The 23,264-nt window shown below is 43.2% G+C and overlaps 1 protein-coding gene across 1 annotated transcript in view; it reads left to right on the top strand.

Moving 5' to 3' along the window:
- Positions 1 to 209: 209 nt before the first annotated feature.
- Positions 210 to 23,264, top strand: part of NARS2 (asparaginyl-tRNA synthetase 2, mitochondrial) — a 54,849-nt gene continuing 31,794 nt past the window's right edge. The window contains exons 1-6 of the mRNA XM_069883241.1: positions 210 to 311; positions 5,440 to 5,549; positions 6,423 to 6,543; positions 7,068 to 7,208; positions 9,907 to 9,987; positions 19,381 to 19,481. Coding sequence (XP_069739342.1) covers positions 210 to 311; positions 5,440 to 5,549; positions 6,423 to 6,543; positions 7,068 to 7,208; positions 9,907 to 9,987; positions 19,381 to 19,481 — 656 coding nt within the window. The remainder of the gene's footprint in view (positions 312 to 5,439; positions 5,550 to 6,422; positions 6,544 to 7,067; positions 7,209 to 9,906; positions 9,988 to 19,380; positions 19,482 to 23,264) is intronic.

Raw genomic sequence — 23,264 nt, forward strand, 5'->3', positions numbered from 1 at the left:
CACGCTCCTTTTGATGCAGCTCAGGCCACGCCTCTCGCGCCCTGCCCGGCTCCAAACCCCACCCCTCCCCGCCTCGGACCGTGAACTACATTTCCCAGAGGACTTTGCGCCGGCGGCCGGAAGAGGCGGGGTTTCAGGCTGGGCGTTTGCGATTGGCTCGCTGCGGTCACGTGGGGCGCGGCGGGCTGCGGCCCCCCTAGGCCGCCGCCATGCTGGGGGTCCGGGGCCTGGGCCGCTGCGCCGCCCTCCCGCGGCTGCGGGTCCGCGAGGCGCTGCGGGGCCAGCGGGGGCCCGGCCCGGTTCGGGTGCAGGTGTGTGAGGGCGGGAGGGCCCAGGGCCTCGGCGGAAGGGAGAGGAGCCGGAGCTTCAGGGAGCGCAGCCAGAACCTCTTAGGGCGCTTACAGATCTCGCCGTGTCTGCTCAGTTTGCTGTCGGATCTGATGGGGAGCTTTGGCGTTACGCGGGGCACGTGCGGGGAGCGGCTCTTACTGTCCTGGCTTGGGCTGAAGTCTGTGCAGTTTGGGCTTTATTACCTGCTCACTTCGGGAGAGTGAACCGTTACCTCTGGGCTGATGTTTTCAAAAATTTCAGTTTAGGTCTTGTACTGTGCTCAGGTTTACAGCAGTGTCAGGTAAAGCTGCTGATAATAGTTTAATTGATGACCTGGATGAAGGCATCGAGTGCACCCTTAGCAAGTTTGCGGACAACACTAAGCTGGGTGGAAGTGTCGATCTGCTGGAGGGTAGGGAGGCTCTGCAAAGGGATCTGAACAGGCTGGACCGCTGGGCAGAGTCCAATGGCATGAGGTTTAACAAGGCCAAATGCCGGATCCTGCACTTGGGGCACAACAACCCTATGCAGTGCTACAGACTAGGAGAAGTCTGTCTAGAAAGCTGCCTGGAGGAGAGGGACCTGGGGGTGTCGGTTGACAACCGACTGAATATGAGCCAGCAGTGTGCCCAGGTGGCCAAGAAGGCCAATGGCATCTTGGCTTGTATCAGAAACGGCGTGACCAGCAGGTCCAGGGAGGTTATTCTCCCTCTGTACTCGGCACTGGTGAGACCGCTCCTCGAATACTGTGTTCAGTTCTGGGCCCCTCCCCACAAGAAGGATGTTGAGGCTCTGGAGCGAGTCCAGAGAAGAGCAACAAAGCTGGTGAAGGGGCTGGAGAACAGGCCTTATGAGGAGAGGCTGAGAGAGCTGGGGTTGTTTAGCCTGGAGAAGAGGAGGCTGAGGGGAGACCTCATTGCTCTCTACAACTACCTGAAAGGACGTTGTAGAGAGGAGGGTGCTGGCCTCTTCTCCCAAGTGACAGGGGACAGGACAAGAGGGAATGGCCTCAAGCTCCGCCAGGGGAGGTTTAGGCTGGACGTTAGGAAAAAATTCTTTACAGAAAGGGTCATTGGGCACTGGAACAGGCTGCCCAGGGAGGTGGTTGAGTCACCTTCCCTGGAGGTGTTTAAGGCACGGGTGGATGAGGTGCTGAGGGATATGGTTTAGTGTTTGATAGGAACGGTTGGACTCGATGATCTGGTGGGTCTCTTCCAACCTGGTTATTCTGTGATCCGCGTGCCTGGCTTCTACTGTGAAACAAGGCAGGCTGGGACGAATGGAGGTTTTAGCAGTTGAGCTCTTTCCTCAGCACAGGGCAGCGTGTCCTGCTGTTTTCTTCCTTGTGATTGGCAGAGATGTTGTTGCAGACACATAGTCTCTGTTTTAGTGCAAGGCCCTTGGCTAGGACTGTGCTGTTGTCAGTGTATCTGGATTAACCTGTAAAGGGCTGCAACACTTTGTGGATGACAAGTTGGACATGAGCTGGCAGTGTGTGCTTGCACCCTACAAGGTCAACCTGGGTTGCATCAAAACCAGCATGGCCAGCAGGTCAAGGAACGTGATTCTCGCCTTCTACTCCGCTCTGGTGAGACCTAACCTGGAGTGCTGTGTCCAGCTCTGGAGTCCTCAGCACAGGAGACATGGACCTGTTCGACCAGGTCCAGAGGAATACTACAAAACTGATCAGAAATTTAGAACAGCTCTCCTATGAAGACAAACTCAGAGAGTTGGGCTTGTTCAGCTCGGACAAGAAAAGGCTCCAGGGAGAACATAAGTAGCCTTTCAATACTTAAAGGGGGCATGTTAGAAAGATGGAGAGAAGCTATTTATGAAGGCCTGTAGTAACAGGACAAAGGGTGGCAGTTTACAAGTGCAAGACAGTAGAGTTAGATTGGACATATAGAAGGTGTTTTTCATGGTGAAAGTGGTGTGGTGCTGGAACAGATGGCCTCGGGAATTTGGGAATTGCACATTGGAAGTGTTCAGAGTATGTTGGTCAGGGCATTGAGCAACCTGATCTAGTGGAAGGTGTCCCCCAAACTATTCTAGGATTCTGCCTATCCCCAAACTAGTTTGTAGCACACTGGTATTCCTGCACACATGCAGATGAAGCCAAATAGGGTAGGAAGAAGCCCGCCCAGTGTAGGTGCTTTTCAGCTGTAGTTTTGTCAATAATGGAAGCTGGCTTTATTGACAAAGATTGGCAATACCACCTTTTTTTTTTTTTTTGCTGGTCCTTGCTGCTTTGTTGCTTGTCCTCTGCAGTGGCAAAAAAAGTTTTTTGTATTAAAGTGACAGGTGGCAGGACAAGAGGGAATGGCCTCAAGCTCCAGCAGGGGGGGTTCAGGCTGGACATCAGACAAAAGTTTTTCATGGAAGGGGTCATTGGGCACTGGAATAGGCTGCCTAGGAAGGTGGTTGAGTTGCCATTCCTGGAGGTATTTAAGAGACAGGTGGATGAGGTGCTGGGGGGCATGCTTTAGTGATTGATAGGAATGGTTGGACTCGATGATTCTGTGGGTCTTTTCCAACCTAGTGATTCTGTGATTATCTGAAACTGGACTGGAGAAGGGCTGTGGCTTAAAGCCAACCTTATTATGGCCAGATTTAGTTACTGGAGTGTGTGGTATGGTCTGAGTTGGGATACACACTGCACAGTACTTCTGGTAAGGTGTGAAGCATTTAAGTCATTGCTGTGGCCTCTGCTGGTCCAACGTAAGTGTATGGGCATGCTCTTATTTTCAGTTGCAGACTCATATTGTTTAATAGTTCCCAGAACAGCCTGATGAGGTGGTGGAAAAGAGGTCTTGTGTTCTGTTAAGGAACACGTATGAGGAAATCTGCCCTTATACATTAGATATCATGCATCGAGTATAATGTATATGATGTTTTCTGGGGATTTAGTGGAATACAGAGGATAAGCACAACAGCTTCATGTGTGCTATTGTATGAAATACCCTTTAAACACCAGTTACTTTAGCAAGAAGGAGGAAATGAGGATGCCCAGATGATCAGACTCTAATTTTAGACTCTTGTTTTTTGTGTTAGTTCTTGCCAGCAATGTGCAGAGGTTGTTTAGGTAAATGCCTGTCTGAAATTGTGAGGCTGGAACAAAAGCAAAAGTTCATTTATCATTAGGTTTATGCCTTTAATATCTTTCATAGTTCTTGTATGCAGTTGTCTTCCCTTCGTTCGACAAGCCTGTCTAATGCCTTGTCTGTATTAGTAGTCGTGCTGTAATTTTAAGAGTGCTTTACTTTTGGTACTATTTAATTCTGAAAGCTTGTTCAGTCTAGACAATAGAAGTAGATCAGTTTGGTTTGTCTGGTATAAAATCTCTAAAGTACTTGCATGGTCTGAAGTCATTGGAACTACTTGGGTGCTTACAGTTAAGGAAAAGACAAACTTATGGGAAAAGAAGAAGTTCAGTTGTTTAATCAGCACTGGTTTTCGTTGTTCTCTACAGTTTTGTTACAAGATGAGCTGAAAGCTCCCCAGCAGATAGTTTTGCTTTTAAGGACAGCTTTGTATCAGCCTTTGGGAGCTGGAGAGCAGCTAGGGGAATTGCATTTTGGGTGCTGTCACTTTTGCTTGGTACCTTGGTATTGACCTTGAATTTGAATGTCTTTTTAAGGAAAGTGTTATTTCCCACTGAAAAACTCAAATTAAGACACTAGTCTCATGTGTTCATGGTCAGTTCTAACTGCTTTGCTGTTACAAAGAACTGCTGTGTTACTGCTTGTTTTAATCAAACTGGACAAGAACTCTTCTAGATTATTTTGGTTTGGTTTTTTTTCCCATGGAGACAGTGTAGCGTTCTTGGTTTTGAAATGTAGAGAGAAGCATCTGGAATTTTCAGGGCATTAATTTTGATTTTTATTTTGCTTGAAGATGTGATTTTCCACTTGTATCTATTGACTGCAGCATCATTGGCAGAGAAGGACCTGGGGGTGCTTGTTGACAGCCAGACGAATGAAGCAGCAGTGTGGCCAAGAAGGCCGATAGCATCTTGGCCTGTATCAGTAACAGTGTGACCAGCAGCACCAGGGAAGTGATTGTGCCCCTGTACTTGGCACTGGTGAGGCCGCAACTCAAATATGGTGTTCGATTTTTGGCCCCCCACTACAAGAAAGACTTTGAGGTGCTTGAGAGAAGGGCAGTAGTCCCGAGAAGGGCACAAAGCTTGTGCAGGGGCTAGAGAAAAAGCCTTATGAGTGATGGCTGAGGGAACTGGGGTTGTTAAGCCTGGAGAAAAGGAAGCCTTACGGCTGTCTACAACTGCTTGAAAGGAGGTCATAGCGATATGAGTGTTGGCCTCTTCTCCCAAGCGACAGGCAATGAGGGAATGGCCTCAAGTTGCACCAGGGGAGGTTCAGATTAGACGTTGGGAAAAATTTCTTCACCGAAAGGGTTGTCGGGCACTGGAACAGGCTGCCCAAAGACAGGTAGATGAGGTACTCAAGTGCATGGTTTAGTAGTGGACAGGTACAGTTAGGCTCAATTATCTCAAAGGTCTTTCCCAACCAAACAATTCTTATGATTCTATCCTGTGATTGTTTTACTAGTACAATGGCTTAGGGCATGTAAATGACTAGTAAACAAACTTCACTTGGAACCTTCCTGCAGGTGATAAAGCAACAAAAATTGGTAGTAAAATCATCAAAACAGCCTTGAGTGTGTTATTGTAAAGAACTGTGCGTTCCTAGTCTTCTCTGTTGCAGTAAGAAGTGTTTTGAAGGGACATCACTAACATGAATATGTACATTGCTAAAATGCTTTTCATCTTCAGAGTGCTTTGCCGCTTTCCATATTCCTGGCTCTCCAGAGATGATGATAGGCTTTAGTTATCCACCCCTGTACTTAGAAGGAGGGTTGATGCCTCTGTCTAAGGATTTGTTCCTCTCTGCTTTGAAGTCAACAGAAAAACTGACACAGGTTTTTTTTTTTTACTTTTTTTTTTTGTTGGCCCTAAAGAAACATTCCCTTTGATTTCAGTAAAGTGTTGAGATAGGCCTGAAGCAGCATGTCCAGCTCAGCTGGAAGAAGAGCATGACTGCACAGAGTCTATGCCAAGAAATAATGAGTTTCTTTTTCTTTTACCTCTAGGGCTGGGTCCGCTCTGTCCGATCCCAGAAGGAAGTTTTGTTCCTACATGTAAATGATGGAAGTTCTCTGGAAAACCTCCAGGTGGTTGCTGATCCTAGCCTGGAAGACAGGTTGGTCAGTCTGAGATATCTGGAGAAATATCTGTGTTAACCAGTGCTTAGAGGGGTCTGTTCAGGCCTCCTTTCCTGTGCCAGTGACTCACCAGAAGTGTTGGAGGATCATCCAGCAGCTGGAACCTGACCACAGGAAAGGCGCTGCTGCGGTCTGGGGTCATTTGATATGTTTTTAGGGTGGAGTGTGTCCAACTACTCTGTCTCCACTTAGCTGAGACCTTGTTCAGTTGCTTGTCCAGTGAGATTAATTTTGTCCTAATTTTCTTCATAGCTGTAGCAGCATGGGCATTATGGACTACTCTTGGACTTGCTTGGAAAACACACAATGTAGCCAGAGATGATTGTCCCCCAGGTTTTTGGAGAGTGCTGTTACTCTTCCTGTAACAACTTGAGGGCTTGCTCAGTAGTCAGGTATACCCCCTAGATAGGCATGCCAGTTCTATTACAATAAAATCATATGCTTGCTTTACAGCTTCGTTTGGCTTGTTTCTCTCTGTTGTGCTTTGGGCTAGGTTTGGGATGATGTAGGACCCTTCTGTGTGTAACTTGATTTTTTAAAAAATATTTTAAAGTTTGGGTTTTTTTTCTATAAGCCTAGTTTGTCCTCACCAATAACCCCTTCTAATAAAAGTCTTTTCCCCTCACTTGTCCAACACTTCTACCTTGTCTTAAATTCTTCTATAGCTTTGTGAACCTATTCACATTCCTACCTATACATTTAATATTTTTTCATTTCATCAGTTAAGCTCTGTGGCTACGGTATCTCTTGTGATGTCAGATGTTTCAGCTAAATTAACCAGAATCTCTTCTCAATGTAGTTGACTTTTTATCGGTGCCTAGTTAAGCTGTTGTTTTTTCTTGGTTTCTTAGAGACTTGACTTTTGGAAGTGCAGTGGAAGTGCAAGGGACACTGGTCAAAAGTCCTCACATGATGCAAAACACAGAGCTGAAAGCTGAAACCATCCGTGTGGTGGGACCCTGTGATCCTTGGGTATGTGACTGCAGCAAGGAGTGCATCTGGTAGGATGCTTTGGAAATGAATTCAACAAGGTCCAAGTATCCACTAAAGCATGGTTCAAACTCTATGTTCCTTAAGTCTGAGTAGCCCTGCAGGCTTTGGTTTGTGAGCAGTGTTTGTAGAGTATGTGAGGAGAAACGTGGGATCACCAAGAAAGCTGTCTTCAGGGGCAGAGCTGTTTCTGTGTGGACACTGGTGCACATGCTGGCAGCAAAGACCCTGCAGTTGTCCCACTCTGAAGCAGTTACCTATGCCAGGTGGTTTACCTGGTAACTCTGACTGGGATATGCATTGGAGAAGCAGTGGGACTGACTAAACTCCATATTGTGCAGGTGGAAGAACCGTATCTGCCACAAGCACATTTGGAATGAGCTTGCTGTTGCAGCAGTGAAATGATCAGTTGGCTTTCAAGGAGGCTTAATGTCCATGTATAGAAATAAGACTATATTGACTGAAAGTTCTCATCCTGTTGGGGTTTTTTTCCATGTTATTTTCAGTCATTTCCCCTGAAAATGAAGAAGAGGCACCCACTGGAGTATGTCCGACAGTTCCCTCACCTGCGATGCAGAAGCAACACGCTTGGCTCCCTCTTGAGGATCCGCAGTGAAGCCACTGCAGCCATCCACTCATTCTTCCAGGTAGTCCTTTCTGTACTGAGCCTGATGTGTAAAACACTCCCCCAGTTTGACTTCAGAGGAGCACGTTAGGAGGGAGGGAGTGTGATGTTTGGGCTACAGGCTAGGATTTTGGACACAGTAATTTTCTTTCCAGGCCTGGGCCTGACTGAGGCCTTGGTGAGACTGTTGCTTATGATTAGGCTAGTACATCTGTGGTCTTGTAAGCACCTTTCCACCCATTTCCTATTAGTTACACTGTCCTTTTCACTTAATAGCAATATAATCGCCCGTGAGTGTGTGTGGTCTGTGGAACACAACATAATACGAAGTCATTTAACCTACCCTCAACAGTGATCTTATGATCCTTGGATAGAAGCCTCCTCCCATGTGGAAAAATCTGTGATGCAGGAAGACAACCAACAAACTGACTCAGAGCTTCATGTTCTTCTCAGCTTTTACTTGTTACCTGAGATTAGATGACTCCTGGTTTTATGCGTTTCAGGCTGATGGGTGAAAGGCACCTGCATTTTATGAATGTGTCACTCTTAAGCTGTGGGCATTATACAGGCTTTGTGCTGACCATGGGGGCAATAAATTAACTGATTCCAGGTGCCAGAGAGAGAGACCTTGTGATTCTTTGTATAAGTAGGTAACAAAAGGTAGCAAGTCCTCTAGCACACCTGAGCCCTTTCTTTTAAAGCTGTTCGTTGAAATAAACGTGTCTGAATTTAGACAAACTGGCTTCAGTTTGAGCAGACTCCTATTCAGAACATTCTGATTACAAACTTCTGTGTAGTCAGTCATTAATATGGCCTAAAGGCAAGGCCAGAATTTTTGAGACTCAGTTTCTGGTCCCAAGTACACTGCTATTTGTCACTTACAGTGGCAAAGAACTCTTGCTCGCTCCAAGAGCTGTCTATGAAATTGCACGGTATCTGGAAGATTATTTATTTTAGAGCCTAGTAGAAACAGCATGTCAGGTACAGCTGAGATGGATTCCAGCGTTGCAGCAGCCCTCAAGAGGGAATTCAGCTCTGCTGTGGATCAGTCTTTGCTGGTGTTCTGCCGCTAGATGGCATTGCCTACAGCGATTTGTGTCTTGAAGCATGCCCAAGGAAGTCGGCTGAGATAAAACAAAGCATGGTGTTCTGACAGAGGCTTTGCCTCTCCAACTTAACTCCAGCTCAGACTCTGATGTATCTTCCTGTTTAAAATGCTGAAGAGCTGAGCAGTATTAAAAGATGTGAAGTATTGTTAATTTCGTAGCAGCAGGAGCAGCAACACTGAAGTTATTTTTAAAGGACTAAGAAGGATTTGGCCCAGACCCGATATTAGCAAATGCTTATATGATGATTATGCTGGCACCAGGAATGTCTGTGGCTTGCCCCTTTTTCTGATGGAAGGAAAGCAGTCTTTTTAAATTGCCATCATCCCAAGAATTTTCCAGTTTCTGGCTTGACAACGTTAAACATATGATAACTAGAAAGTATAATCAGAGTGTTTTCATTGTGCGAAGCTGCAAAGAGCTTAATGGTGAAAGAAAATAAGTGGGTTTTACACACACACACACACACACACTTGTGTATACTCTGTAACTTTAGAAACTTTTTTTTTAAAGCCTTTTAGTTTCCAGCAGCAAATGACTACTGCCAAATGCCTTTGGTTTGGATGTTGAAGGCTGTAATGTCATCTTTAAATCTTCTCCTGAGTATTGAGGTTCATATGGGATAGGAGCATTGTTCCTAGGAACAAGGTAGTGGTTGCAATGTGACTTGCCACCTCCACTTCGCATGTTAAATAACTTAAAGATATGTCAGAGCCAGTAATGTGACCTGAAGTATTTTAGAAGCTTTTATAAGGGAAACCATGCAAGAGGTTTTCATAGGATTCTCATCTTTCAGACCTGTGCAGTTTGCGTTCCTTTCCAAATTATGCAGGGGGTCTTCTATGTGAAATATGCTTCTTTCCCATACGGTGATAGCAGTTGCAGTTCTGTAATTTAGGCAGTTGTCCAAAATCTCATGTAGGTTTGGAAGGCTGCATGACCAGCAGGTCTCTGGAGTATGAACTATTACATGAATGGGTAATTCTCCAGGTACCTAGAACGTGACAAAGCCAGGGTATACCCTGACTCTTAAAATCAATTTGACTTTGATATCCAAGATGTGAGGCGGGACTGACATTTTCGCACTGGTTAAGTGTCTTTAGGGCTTCTCTTCCGTGCAGTGTGTGATTTTTGTCACCTAACACACTTGATTGTTTCTCTTAGTGGAAACTACTAAGAGAGTCCTCTGCCTAACCACCAGCTTCCAAAAAGCTGGAAGAAACTCGAGTGTTGAGTCCATAGGAGTGAATTTGGTTGAAACTGCACAAAAATATAAAAATAGTAGAGGAGGTGAGAAGAAACGGGAGTGGTGTGAGATGAGCAGTTACAAAAACCCACAGCAGTGGCATAAATCTCATTTCTTTGTGAAAAGAGGCAAAAGCACAAGCAGTAAACGTTGATTTGTAAATCATGCTAACATTTAGTTAGTCCTCTGGTTTTGTCCATTAAAGGCAGAGGTTGCCTTATAGGGTACAAGTCTGTGTAGTGTGAAAGAGTACATATGCTGTCCTGGTTGGAGGCTAAAAGCCGAGTTATGATATGTGCTGGTTGATGTCATCCTTAAAGTTGATGTTTGATATCTTTAATTAACTTATAGTGTTCTCTCTCTTCTAGGATAATGGCTATGTGCATATTCATACCCCTATAATTACATCAAATGACTGTGAAGGTGCTGGGGAGCTCTTTCAAATTGAAGTAAGTTGGGTTGCATGAAATTTGTTTTGATTTTTGCTTACAGAGCAATTCCAGAGTCAGTGAAGGTGAGAGAAAATGTTTGTCTTTACAAAACCTTTCTTTTATATACTTTATATATATATATGATTATGTTTTTTAATATAGCAGTCCTTTGTTTCAACTAATAATTTAGAGTTAAACAGATACATTCCCTTTTTTTTAGTTTTATTGTTGGCTTGTACATTAATCAGCACTTTTTGCTCTGATGCATTTTTTCCCTGGTGCTGTGGAAAAGTTTACGAAGAACAACAGAGGGTGGTGGAACATCTTAGTAAACAGAAAGATGTAATCATAGAAGCTCAGGAAGTGGGATGGGACATTCAGGACAGCCTACTACATGCAAATATTTCATAGCTTTGAAATGAACAATATAATTCAGCATATGATAACACCTTAAAAAAACCTCAGCAATACCTAAAAATCCTTTTCAGCTCTGTATATATTCCTTCCTACAAGCTACTCCTGTTGTATGTCGGAATTCTCCCCCAGTATTGTCAAGTCTCCTTGTCCATCCATCAAATCACTGCCACAATCTATCATTTTATAAAGTATATCGCATCTTGTGTCGAAACCTCCTGTGAAACTTAAATACAGCTATAACCGCTATATCAGATATTCCCAACAGATTTCTCATGATTCCAAATCCCCACATCCATGAATCATAAGAAATTCCGTCTGCCGTTTATACTTGTATATTTGAAATTCACTCTTCTGTCTCAAACAATTACATCCATTGCCAGTTATGCTTATGGGCGCCAGCCTTGCTGGGGAATCATCTGTAAGCAAAAGAAAAATTGTTGAGGTAGTAGTTGCTTCCTGTGTCTTCCGCTCCCTGCACACCATCGTGACAAAAAGCCTCCATGTACTGGTTCTTCAGGATCTCAAAGTCTGACCTGTGCTACTAGTGATTCCCTCCTAGACCAGTATGTGTGGCTCAGCTTTTTCCTTGCTGGGACAAGAGAGTTGATTAGCTAAACTAAATTGTTCCTGTTTAATTGAGATCCCTTAATGCTACCAAAGGTTCGTTCCAGGCTGTTGCATGCAAATTAAGACATGAAAACAAGTGACACTTAATGATGAGAACATTATACAGTTTGCAGCTGTACAGTGTGTTACGTCTTTGGTACAAATTGTATCCACTTGAAAGCTGTAGAGGATGCAGGACTGCAGCGTAGGTGGCTGGTGGTAACAGCAAGAGTGATGCAAATGTTGATTGAGGTGCTGAAGTGTGAGTCTGAAACTTGTATAAAGTGGATCTTAACTGAATGCACAGTTCAAAGCAAATCTCTTTCTTGCTCTCCAGGGTGATTGCTTAGGTGTAAATAATACCTGTTTTGGAGAAATGCAGTGACAGCTGGTTTTAAAAGTTGTGGAGTTGTCTGTCGGGTCCAATTAAATGGCCTGTGCCACAGAGAAAGGGTTTCAGAAACCTGCTTGCTGCTGGGAAGTGGGAAGTTGTCCCTGATTTCCTGTTTCTTTGAGCAATGCTTTGTCATCTGGCTGAATTTAGGACTTGGTTTGGTTTCTGTAAATTTCTGTTCAGAATTGACCTCGGCTAGCGGAGATCCAAGACCACCTGCTGTCCCACTGTGACCACTTTGCTCTGCTGGAGGAGTGACGCTGTTTCTTGGCAGTGGAAATCTAGGGAAAAGTGAGCCTTCCTTGGGTTATGCATGTGGGTCTGTCAGAAATAAAAAAAAAAAGGTGTAGTATTTGCAGCAAAGCCCACAATCTCTATATGCTTTTAATCAAACCAGCCATCACTGCATTCACTGTCTGCCGTATTCAGTCACTTTTAAACTAGCCCGCTAATTCAGTGCTTGCTCAGGCCAAAGGAGAAAATAAATTCCTGTTGCTTGTATATTTGAGCAGTAGCCAAGAAACAACCTGCAAATTAGATTCTTCAGTATATAAGTTATTTAAATCCTAGACGTAAGGTTTTAAGACCTATGCTCTAGTTGCAACCAGAACATAAATCAGTGTCCTGTTGCTCCTGAATCTGTGGCACTTGGAATACACCTGTTGCCTTTTTTTTTCTAGCTTCCTTAGGCAGTATATAAAACTGATACTCTTCTCCAGTTGAGCTGAGCACAGTACGGTTGAGCTTGGGGTGGAATAAATTGAAAAGTTTGGTTGAGTAGCCTTTAGGCCCCAAGTAGAAGCTGCTTTTGAACGCAGTGTGAACCGTTGGCTTTTAATAGCTCTCTTCACCTGACTGGCACGATTTTAATTCTCTGACTTAATGTCCCGTGGCAGCTCAGGCCTGCAAATTCTTTGGAAATGGTGGAAAGCGAAGAGAGTAGGAATCTGCTTTTACATGATACTTGAAGAGATAAGAGAAAAAAAGCACCTTGAGTTAGACGAAAAAGGTTTTTTGAAGGTTTATTATCTTCGATTCATAGACCTTTTAATCCCATAGGATTTGTACTTGTTTATATGTTCAGCTTCCCCATTATCTTTGTTTGGTATGGGGCATACTGATTAGACTGTGCGTAGCTTTAGTTGGGATGTTGTAATACTGTGACTTGAGATGGGGGTGGGAATCCCTTTCCTCTCTGTTGGGCAAATCAGTTCAGGTAAATATTTTTAAAATTAAGTACTGTAACAACGAAAAGAGGGCGGTAAACAGAAGGTATTTTAAAAAATAAATAAATCATGAAATAAGACATCCAGAGTAATCTTTTGCCTTTGAGACTTTCTACATCTGAAAAGTGTAGGTTTGAGGAGAACCTGCCAGATGTGTGTGAACAGCCAGGTTGACCCCCTAACCCACATGGAGAACATACGCGACACCAGCTTGTGGATTTCTGCACCTTTGACAGTGTCTGCCTTTGGTGGAACCCTGGAGGGTAGGGGGCCTTTTGCTTATGCTGCCTTCTTTCAAGTAAGCTTACTGAAAAACTCCAAGAGAGCTTTGAATATTGAAATGTGGGGTTTAGTAGAATGCAAAGTAGGACAAGGTAATTTTTGAAATAAGGAGAACTCGGATGAGCAGGTTGAGACTGCCCATTTTATTTTATTTTAATTTAATCTGAGAATAATTCCTCTATGCCATCGCTCTCAGCACCTCAGGACAGATCCTTTCCTTGTATTTTTCTTTTTTTCTTCTGAAGTCTAAAATTCTTCTTTGTATGTTGCAAGAAGATTTACCCAGTCCCCTTCTGGGGCTGCTTCCTAGGAAATCTGCCTTTTGTTTCTGTCACCCGGCTGCACATCTGTTCCTTGCTATTTTCAGTAGCCTCCCACTCTGTCTGCAGTGTTGAAGACTCCTTGCTTTCTGGGTCTCTTGCTGTGTCTTTTCCATTTTGCTCCCTGGAAAGTTTCCTTGTTTGACTGTCCTCAGCTGCTGTGGAGAAAGTGGAGGCTGCTTACCCTCTAGAAAAGCTTTCCTAGCCCAGGATGCCAGTATGATACTCCAGCCACTTTCTCTGCTGCCCAGCTGCAGCCTTTTAAAAAAACTCATCATGCAGTGAGTTAGGAAGCACAACAGCTATACTGACATTCACAGATCTTTAAAGTAGATTTCACATGTGTTTTTTATTGCCTGTGGCCCTTATTCCTTCCTGGGGGCGGTGTTCTACATGTAAAGAGTGCTACACTCTACCTGTTGGCTCCAGAAAAGGTAATGTGTTCTGTATCAGGCTTGTGTTCTCTCACACAGGTATCTCGTTTACTGGCTGTTGTTTGACCGAACTCAGGGTCTGAATCAGGCTGTTTAATTATTTGAAAAGATACTTACTTAGCTGTAAACCTGAAGAACCATCCAGGTATTATTCCTAAGTAAAACATATCCAGAGGCCAGAGATGGTATGATGTTGGAGTTTTTTGCCACCTGCTCACAGGAGTGAATGTGAAAGTTTCTAGATCCCTGAAGGGTGCAAGTTCATGGCTGTGCTTGCCGTGGAGGCAGAAACGTGCCTGCTGCTGAAGATGCAGAAACTTACTCCTACCATTCCTTCAGTACTGCTGAAAAATAGCCTTGTCAGCACCAAGGAAGTCTGGGGTCTGCTGGGGAGAATCACAGTTAAATGCAACAGTATTAGCGTCTGTTAGGTGTTTCCACTTTAGAGATGCGTCATGGTCTGGTAGGCAGCCAGTCCCTGGCAGACTGGGACTTCAGAGAGGTGCTCGGCAGGGATCAGGCTAAGCTGGAACTGAGCTGAGGGAGGGCTTGCTCTTGCCTTTTCTGGCTCTCCCAGTTTCAGCTCATTCCTACCTGGTTCCTCTCTGCCTGTAATTCCAACCCATATTAATGAGATGCTTTTCTCAGTAGAGCCAGCTGCTGTTGCCCAGTGCAAGTCCAGCTGATCAGAATTAGGACTGGAATTGCAAGGACTTCTTGGAAGATGAATTTTGCGGTGGTTGTCTAAAAAGGAAAATCCAGTCATGTTTATAAAGGAACATCACAGAGGGCAGGTCTGGATTAAAGATGTGGTGCTGTGAAGCTTCAGCAGCATGGTGGTGTGGGCCTGGGCTACAGCAGTGATTTCTATGTGCTTTTCAAGTTATTTCTGATCCCTTCATGTGTTTGGCTTGCACAAAGTGAAAGACAGAATCAAATGGTTTGTATTCTCCTGAAGCTCATTGCCTCAGGTAAAAGTTAATACAAGGCTGACATCAAAGAGAATAATTTTAAATTAAATCATTAAACATTTGAGGAGATGGAGAACAGAACAGGTACTAAATCCAGTTGTTCTCGTATTTAGAATGAGAATAAAAAGCCTTTGATGTTGGCATTGAATCCTAGTATGTTTTCTAGCATGTTTACTCTGAGACACCAAGGTGTTTCATACTGATTTCCCCTCCCTCTTTCCCCATTGTAGTTTTAGTATTTTTTCACTTAGGAATGGGGAGAACTTGAAAGCAAACATGTTATTCTCCCCCAATCTTTTATCAGGTAGGTATTTTGGGTTTGGGAAGTGGGGAAAAAAAGTCCATCTGATTGAAAGGTAAGCACCACGATGTTGTCACTTCATTTTGCTAGTTATGAACACGAAGAACAATCTTGCTTGGCATCAGTGGTAAAAGAATAGCATTGCCTACTATTTATTATTGGTCTTCTACAAGTGCCTGTAGTTGTAATAAAGAAGCAAGCTTGTAATAAAGAAGCAAGCTTGATCTGAAAGGCTGAGCATAAACCTGGGGCACAGGCACTCGAAAACATTGACCTGATCTGCTGCATGAATGTGTACAATGGAGGAACCACCTCCAGTGGGTTGGTCGATATTTTTACATGTGAAATGTGAGGTTGCTAATTACAGGATACCTCCTTGCTGAAGAGAATCACAGAATGACAGAATGGTTTGGATTGAAAGGGACCTTAAAGATCATCTAGTTCCAGCCCCCACCCACCGTGGGCAGGGAAACCTTCCCCTAGACCAGGCTGCTCAAGGCCCTATCCCAATTGGCCTTGAACACCTTTGGGGATGGGGCATCCACAACTTCCCTGGGCAACCTGTTCCAGTGCCTCACCACCCTCATCATGAAGAATTTCTTCCTAATGTCTAATCTAAATCTTTTCCCCCTCCGATTTATAGCCATTTCCCCTTGTCCTATCACTACATGCCCTTTTAAAAAGTCCCTCCCCAGCTTTCTTGTAGGCCCCCTTCAGGTACTGGAAGGCCACGATAAGGTCTCCTGGGAGGAGAGAGGTTCCTTGTGAAGGAAAAGTGAGGCAGCAGGTGGATTCACTCTTGTAGCTCACAACACCTGTTCATCGAGTCATCGAGCTTTGCATCTCAAGGTGAGGGAAAGAAAATGGGCAGCTGTGGAGGAGTGAGGCCATCGGATGGTGATGGGGGAGTAAAAGTTTATATATTGCTATGTTCACTCTTCACCTTTTGTTAGAAGCCACCCAGGAGCTGCTTGCTATGCAGACGCACATCTCAGGATCTGCCAGTGGCTTCTCAAGCTGGCTGCAGGTTTTTATAAATCCAGTTGTACTGTAGACTTTCTCAGACTCTTCCTCCAGCCACTTATTGTTGTGTCTGTTTTCCCTTTGTCTCTCTGAGATTGCATCTGATTTGGAGAATGAAAAATGACACAAAGTCATTGAAAATAAACTAAGCCCCAGCTCCTGGAGACAGCTGTATCCTGTTTGTGGATTTGGGGGGAAGTGTTGAGATTTCATCGCTGATTCCTTCTGTTCTTTTCCTGCTTCCAGTCTATCTCTTTTTTGTTGTTTAGAGATTGCATCCTACAGTATTAGGTTGGATTTTTTCAAGGAACGTAGCTGAACTAAGCTTGCAGTAGGAGAAACTGGAGTGGCGTGGCTGGCTATGGCTCTGAGGCTGTGGTATGGGGATGTTTGTGTGTTTATTAATATCCTTATTGTTTTTGAGCAAATACTCTGGGTTTATTTGAAGAAAACAATAGGGCCTGCTTCTACATCCTTGGATGTTGTTGTTTGGTTTTTTTAGAACTGAAAACCCCGTGAAACAAAGGAAGCAGTCCCGGAGTTACAGCCGCACTCTGTCCTATTTCCATTGATCTCCGAGGAGCAAGGCAAGCTTGCTCTTTTCTTTAGTGGGATGCTGTGAAGAGATAAAACTCCTTTGTGATCTGAGGTCTTCAGCAGGCAGTCTCTGTTTTATTTTGGTGATGAACACCAGAGCTTTTTGAGAACAAAAGCAACACCTTCCGACTCATTGAGGAAAATGACAGGTTGTAGAATATCAAAGGTTGGCAAACAAGCTTGAGCCTAGCAGCCTCCTTGTGACAAAGCAAGTTGGGGAATAGGGTGGCTGGTAGCACTGGGGTACTTAAGCTGAGCTAGGAATGCTTACCTTAACTCCTAGGAACTAAGCTTATAAAAGTGGTTATTTCAAATTTATCTGAGAAGAACTTGTTTGGAAGTGAATGTAGATCAGCCAAACCTCAGATTAGCTTCAAGTCTGCTTTTGTCTTTCCCCTGAATCTTTGACCCCTCCAAAGCTTAGGGATGACATTGAAATGTAGAAAATCCTGAAACAAATCTCATTTATCATCATGGGTTTTTTTAAAAATCATAGAATTATGCCTTCCAGATAGTATCTAATACATCTCACTGTGCTCAGTCAGCTACAGCAAGTTGCCAAGGACTCTGTCCTGATGAGTTTTGAATATCTCTCCAGATGCAGACTTCACAGCCTCTCCAGGCCACCTGTTCTAGCGTTTGACCACCCTCGCAGTAAATAGAAAAGTTTATTCTTGTTTTTAGATTAAATGCTGTGTGTCTGTTTTAAAATCTGTGCCCATTGCTTCTTATCCTTTCAGTGAGTACAGCTGAGATGAACCTGGTTCTTTCTTTATTTCCTTTTATCACATTTCTCATCCATCCATCCATCCATCCATCCATATGGATAAGATCCCCCCTCAGAACCTTCTATTCTCCATGCTAAGCAGTCCCAGCTTTCTCAGCCTCTCCTCATGTGAAATATACTCCAGTCCAATAATCATCTTTATAGCCCCTTGCTGTCCTCATTCCAGTGTGTCCATGTCTCGTACTGGGGAGGTGAGCACTTGACCCAGCGATCTCGGTGAGTCACCAGTACTGTGTAAAGGGGAGGGAGCCCCTCTCTCAGCCTCCTCTGCCTTAAAACAGCCTGAGGGGCTGGTGGCTTTTTCAGTTGGGCTGGTGTTCACCAGGGAAATGGTAAAATATGGTCCTTATGCTCACATGACACTTAAAAATGCTTGACACACAAGTCTTCTAATTTTTCTTTAGTGCCTGTAAAGTAAACAACAAAAATATACCATTGCTTTAATGAGATTTCTTTTTAGACCATATTTCATAATGAAACACTTAACTTGCTAAATTTTCCATTACTTGTTGGCTCTTTTAATGCTTAAAATACCTGGTGATCTGCAAAAATATGCAAAAGCTGAAATGAAGTGTAGTTTGGTTTTCAGCGCCTATATAATGTGTAAGCTGTGATGTTTGTAGATCTGTATTGTTTCAGTTCTGGTTTGTTTTTTTTTTTTTTTTGAAGACTGAGTAACAAGTCTGAAGAGGATATTGCATTCCTCTCTTTTTTTCTTTTTTTCTGATTACTGTTGGTCTTCTTGCAATGGCATTAAATTCATTTATGCATGAAAAGGAAATAGTACCGGTTTTAAGTCTGCTAGAAGTCAGTGTACCTGACATGGAAAATACTTCTCAATTTTCTCCTCAGATTTGAAATTGAACTTTGAAGGCAAAGCTGTGTGAAGCTTCAAATTTCCAAACAATCGAGCTTCTTCCCTTGCCACTTGCTGTTAATCTTGGTAGGAAAGAGAGAAAAATCAATGCTTACATTTGGAGACTGAGTTGATAGGCCAGCTCTTTCTTTTGTGTATTGCTGGGCAAAGTGTTCCTTCAACAAATGTTCCAAAGGGATTTTTGTTTTGTTATGTCTGCATTTCCTAAAAACATGAGTTGTGGTTTCTCCACCTGCTCCCAGGCTCCTAGGTAGGCAGAGCCCTCAGCTATATGTGTTATTTTACCAGGGAGCCAAAAATCAGAGGCTACGCTATAAAATCTGCATTTCTGCTGCTTTTGTTTTCAGACTTGCTTGTAAAATGTTGAACGTGTCCTTCCTCATGCTTAATTTTACATTTTGTTACCTCCTTTCTTTCTATGTTGTCATTCCTAATTCAGTTCATGGATGTTCAAACACACAAGTTCTGCAATTCTTTTCTTTGAGCAGAATTTAGAGCTCCTGACTTACCCACATATGAAGGCAAGAGAGAAGACAAGAGCCACGTATTCTTTTAGCTTTATGTGATCTCTGTGCTGCCAGCAAAGTTTTGGGCAAATAGTCAAACTCCGTGAAACTCAATGAGTTACTTCCTGCTCTGCTGAACTGATGGAACTGGTTGCTTGGGATCAAGTTTACAATCCCTGTTAGTTTGAGAAATGTATGAAAGAACTGTGTATCCTTCCCCTGTGCTGATGTGTCCAAGCTTTGCTGGTGGCACTGGGAAATGTGCCACAGTTCACAACTTGTGCCAAGTTATTGTGATACCTATAACCTCATAAGTTGCTGTAAATGGAGGTGGGGTATGTGGTGTCTTCCGCTGAAAGTATGGCTTTTCACTACACAGACATCCTATTTGTATCAAACCCCTAGAAAGAGAATTCCCCAAGAATGCCGTGTCTTGTGGGGTTTTCTCTTAACATATTTTACTTGAACAGATTTTAGAGCCCGTTAGCAGTCTGAGCAAAGATGAGGAGCATTGTATTATGACTTACCACACTATTGGATTTGCATCTCAGCGATGTTTATGTTGAACGTCATGAAATTTCATAAGAGAAAAAGGAGAAAGTAAGCCCAGAGCTGTGCTTTTTATTCAAACACCAGTAGTCTGACTTCTTGCTTATTTTTTCTCTTACAGACATCAAATGAGGCAAGGGAATCTGCGGAAAAGGCCCATTTCTTCAATGTGCCTGCCTTCCTGACAGTTTCTGGCCAGCTCCATTTGGAAGTGATGGCAGGGTGAGCACAATGAGAAGGTTTTTTTATTTGTGGGATCTTCTTGGTTGGTGATTTTGCCCCGTTGATATCCATTAGATGTGTGCCACGTGCATGCCAGAAACTAATTGAGCAGCAGTGGCTGGATGACGGTGTGAAAGGCCATCTTAGACAAGGAAAAATTAAATTGCTTTTTAATTCTCATCTGTGAACTAGTTTTAAATACTAGGAGTATCCTCCTTCTTGCCATGGATTGGGAATATTGGATGGAGATGTAATCTTTATGGGAATGACTGTGGGATTGCTACTAATAACTGTAATACCTTAAACGTCATTTTGTTGTTGTTGACATGTGGCAAGTCTCAGCAAGAAAATCTTTTTCATTTATAGTTATCACACTCCTTTCCTCTTCTCTTATTCTTACCCAAGTTTCCTTTTTATGTCTCCTTCAGTCTTCCTGTTGTGTTCCTTCCTTCTCCTGGTTCTCACTTCTTTTGTTTCATAGCCTTTACATTTGATGCCTTGTTCATTCTAGCCACTAAAGTGGTCACAGTAAAGTAGTTAATACTGACTTTGAATTAAAAAAATAATATCCTTAAGCTTTAATATTTACTGAGATTATTGTGGATGAAAGTATTGGTCCATCAGACAGTTCCCTTTGATTAGGGAGTTCAGTCCTCATCTGCACTGAATTTTTCTGAGTAAATTAACTAAACTAGTACATTAAACAGATGGGATCAAATCAGCACAATTCCTTATTTGAGGACACAGTTTTCTGAGCACATGCAGCGTGGGTTCTCCTCAGACATCATACGTCAGCCAAATCACAGCTTGCGAGCTGAATGGCCGATAAGGCCTGTCAGAGACCAGCTTTCTGGCAGGTAGCACTGCAGTCGTTTGCCACTTGCCGAGGGTGTTGGTCATGCAGTTACAGTGGCTTTAAGATCACTTTCAAAGTGATTGGTTACTGTCCAGTGCAAATCTCCTGAGAATAAGAGGGATGAAACCTTAGCTTTAGAAAATGTGAACTTGGACAATCTGCCTTTGCATGTGGAGATTGTAATGAGTATTAATAATAGTATTTGCTGTCCATGCCTCATATCCAATGTTGAGAGCCAAATAATAAATGTTTACCTGTCTTTTATTTAATCACTGTTGCACAGTATAATTGGCTGCTGGTAAATAGCCACAGTGAAATTTTTCAAAGGCAAAGTTTTGTGTATACATCAAAATGTATACATTTCTTCAGAAAGCTGTTTCCTGCCTGGCTTGTTATCTCTGAGAGACAGTGTAGGTGGCTGTGGTCTGCTGAAATACTCAAGCTAAAGTTTCTTGATGGACAGAGTGTTTCTCACATGGTGCCCTGGCTGCTGTGACAGAAGCACAGGTCACTTGGTAGCCAGAGGCTGATGCATCATTTCAGACATTAGCTCGTGAAAGTTAACGAGGATGAATGTTGTTTAACTCTAAGAGTAATGAGGTTTTGTGTCCCAGAAAGAAGATAGACTGACATGCAATTGTACATGTTGGACTTAATTGACTGTCATACATTGTGAGCTTCATTGAAAAATGTAATTCCACAAATCAATTAAGTCCAAAGAAAAAGTGTGAATTGTAATTATTAACTTGAAATACAGTCTCACGCTCTTACATCAGTCTGTCCTCTTTAAATAGTACACAGCCTGCTCTGGGATGGAACAGGAGGATAAAGTGGGCAGACCTGTCTGTCAGATATTTTTCTCATTGATATCTCTTGGGTGCACCTCACTCTCTAAGGATGGATATTAAAAAAATCAATGCTCCTCAGTGTACAGTTCATTACAGCTTCACGTTCCTGTTTTACTGTAGCATGTTTTTCTTACAGGCATTTAAATAGATCCAGTGCCATCTAAATTTAGATAAACTATGTTTATTCATGATGGGACATGGCTGTTTTGTGAACCTGCTCCTTTTATTTCACACTGAGTTTTTGAGGCCTGCAGCTCAAATGCTGTTTAATTCCTTCAGTCTTCAAAAATAGATCAAGCTTTTCTAGATGCAGAAGCACCATAGTGATGCATCACAATATTAATCCTTGAAATACCACAAAACCCTTTAGATCCTAGAATTATAGAACTGTTTGAGTTGGAAGGGATCATGAAGGTCATCTATTCCAACACCTCTGCAGTGAACAGGGACATTTTCAACTCAGTCAGGTTGCTCAGAGCCCCATCCAACCTGGCCTTGAATGTTTCCAGGAATGGAGCATCTGCCACCTCACTGGGCAACTTGTGCCAGTGTTTCACCACCCTCAGTGAAAAAAAATTCTTTCTTATATCTAGTCTGAACTTCTACGCTTTTAGTTTAAAAACTCTTGTCCTATTGCTGCAGGCCCTGCTAAAAGGTTTTTCCTCGTATTTCTTATAAACCCCCTTTAAGTAATGAAAGATACTCTGAAGGTTTTGTTTGTGGTTATCAGGTTGGTCTTACTCTGTGAATGGGATTCCTATATGATTAAAGAATCTAAGTACTTAACAGTAACCAAAGCTGCTTGGCAAGTTATTGTGTTTTGGTGATGCTTTCAGAGTCGTAAAAAGTGAGAGTATTCCCTCAAAAACTGGAAATGTTCTGGTCTTCCCAATAAACAAAGCAGACAAAAATTTGTGTTTCTGATTTGATCCTGTGAAATTTACTCTTTGCTTTAGGCTGACTTAATTTTTCATTCACAGAAAAGGAACTGTTCTTCAAAAAATTCCCTTTAGCTTCATAGAATTATAGAATTGCTTGGTTGGAAAAGACCATTGAGATCAAGTCCAACAATAGCTGTCCACTACTAAACCATATTCCTGAGCTTAAATAAAGGTTGACTTGATGCAGTCTTAAGGCTTTCAGGAACAACTGGTCTTCAAGAATTTGTGGGAGAAACCAAGACAAATGCTTGGGAGGTGCTTTCCTGTCCAGTCTTGGCCTGTATCCTGTTGTGATTTCCCACGGGACATGGGAGTGCAGAGACAGACCCTACAGAGGTACGTTTGAAACTGGATGTGGAGCAGGATAGGTGTAAGAGGCAAGGAAGAATTTGTCCGTGGGGTTTATGGGGAACAGAAAGTCAGCTAGGCAGTCATGTCTGTTTGGAGTTAGCTTTTAGCTTTACAGAGCTCATGAGTAACCTCCAAGCTGCGGTTGGAAAAGTCTGGGCAGGAGAAGTCTTACCAGATGTGTCTGGAACAGAGTCTTCTGCTGTCCTTGCTGAGTTCATCTGCAGCCCACAGGTTATCCACCGAATACCCACGTCTGCATGTTGTCCAGGGCTCAGGGCTCTGTTTTACGGCAGTGCTGCTTGGTGCTATTCCTGATTACTGGAGAGAACAGTGAGCAATTTATAATTTGTGAGGTTTTTAACCTCTCTCTCTGAGGAAAAGTGGGAAGAGAGGTTATTGACTGTTTGCTGTGCTGTGTGTGCTTGTTTTTGAAGGCAAGGTCAGAGAAGTTCATCTTGTCTGTCAGTATGACACAAACGACCTAGTTGGCACAACTTCTCATGTCATTGTACTTCATCTTTGCAATGCATCTAGGCTGACTACTCGGGGTGTCTGAATCATTGTCAGCTGCCATAAATTTATAGGCTCTTTAAGGTCTCCAAAACCAGTCTTTATTCAGTGATACGGCTCTCCCCTTTAGTCTTGTGCATCACAGATGAGTCAGTAACCACTGCAAGTGGTAGAGGTTTGTAGGACTGCGTGTGCCCTGATAACTGGTTTTAAATGTCATTGGTTTGCTATGAAGTTCTCGTGGTGTTTCCTGGCCTTGTGATCCTCCAATGAGAAA

Source organism: Phaenicophaeus curvirostris, chromosome 1 (genome assembly GCF_032191515.1).
Source record: "Phaenicophaeus curvirostris isolate KB17595 chromosome 1, BPBGC_Pcur_1.0, whole genome shotgun sequence".
Lineage (NCBI taxonomy): Eukaryota > Metazoa > Chordata > Aves > Cuculiformes > Cuculidae > Phaenicophaeus > Phaenicophaeus curvirostris.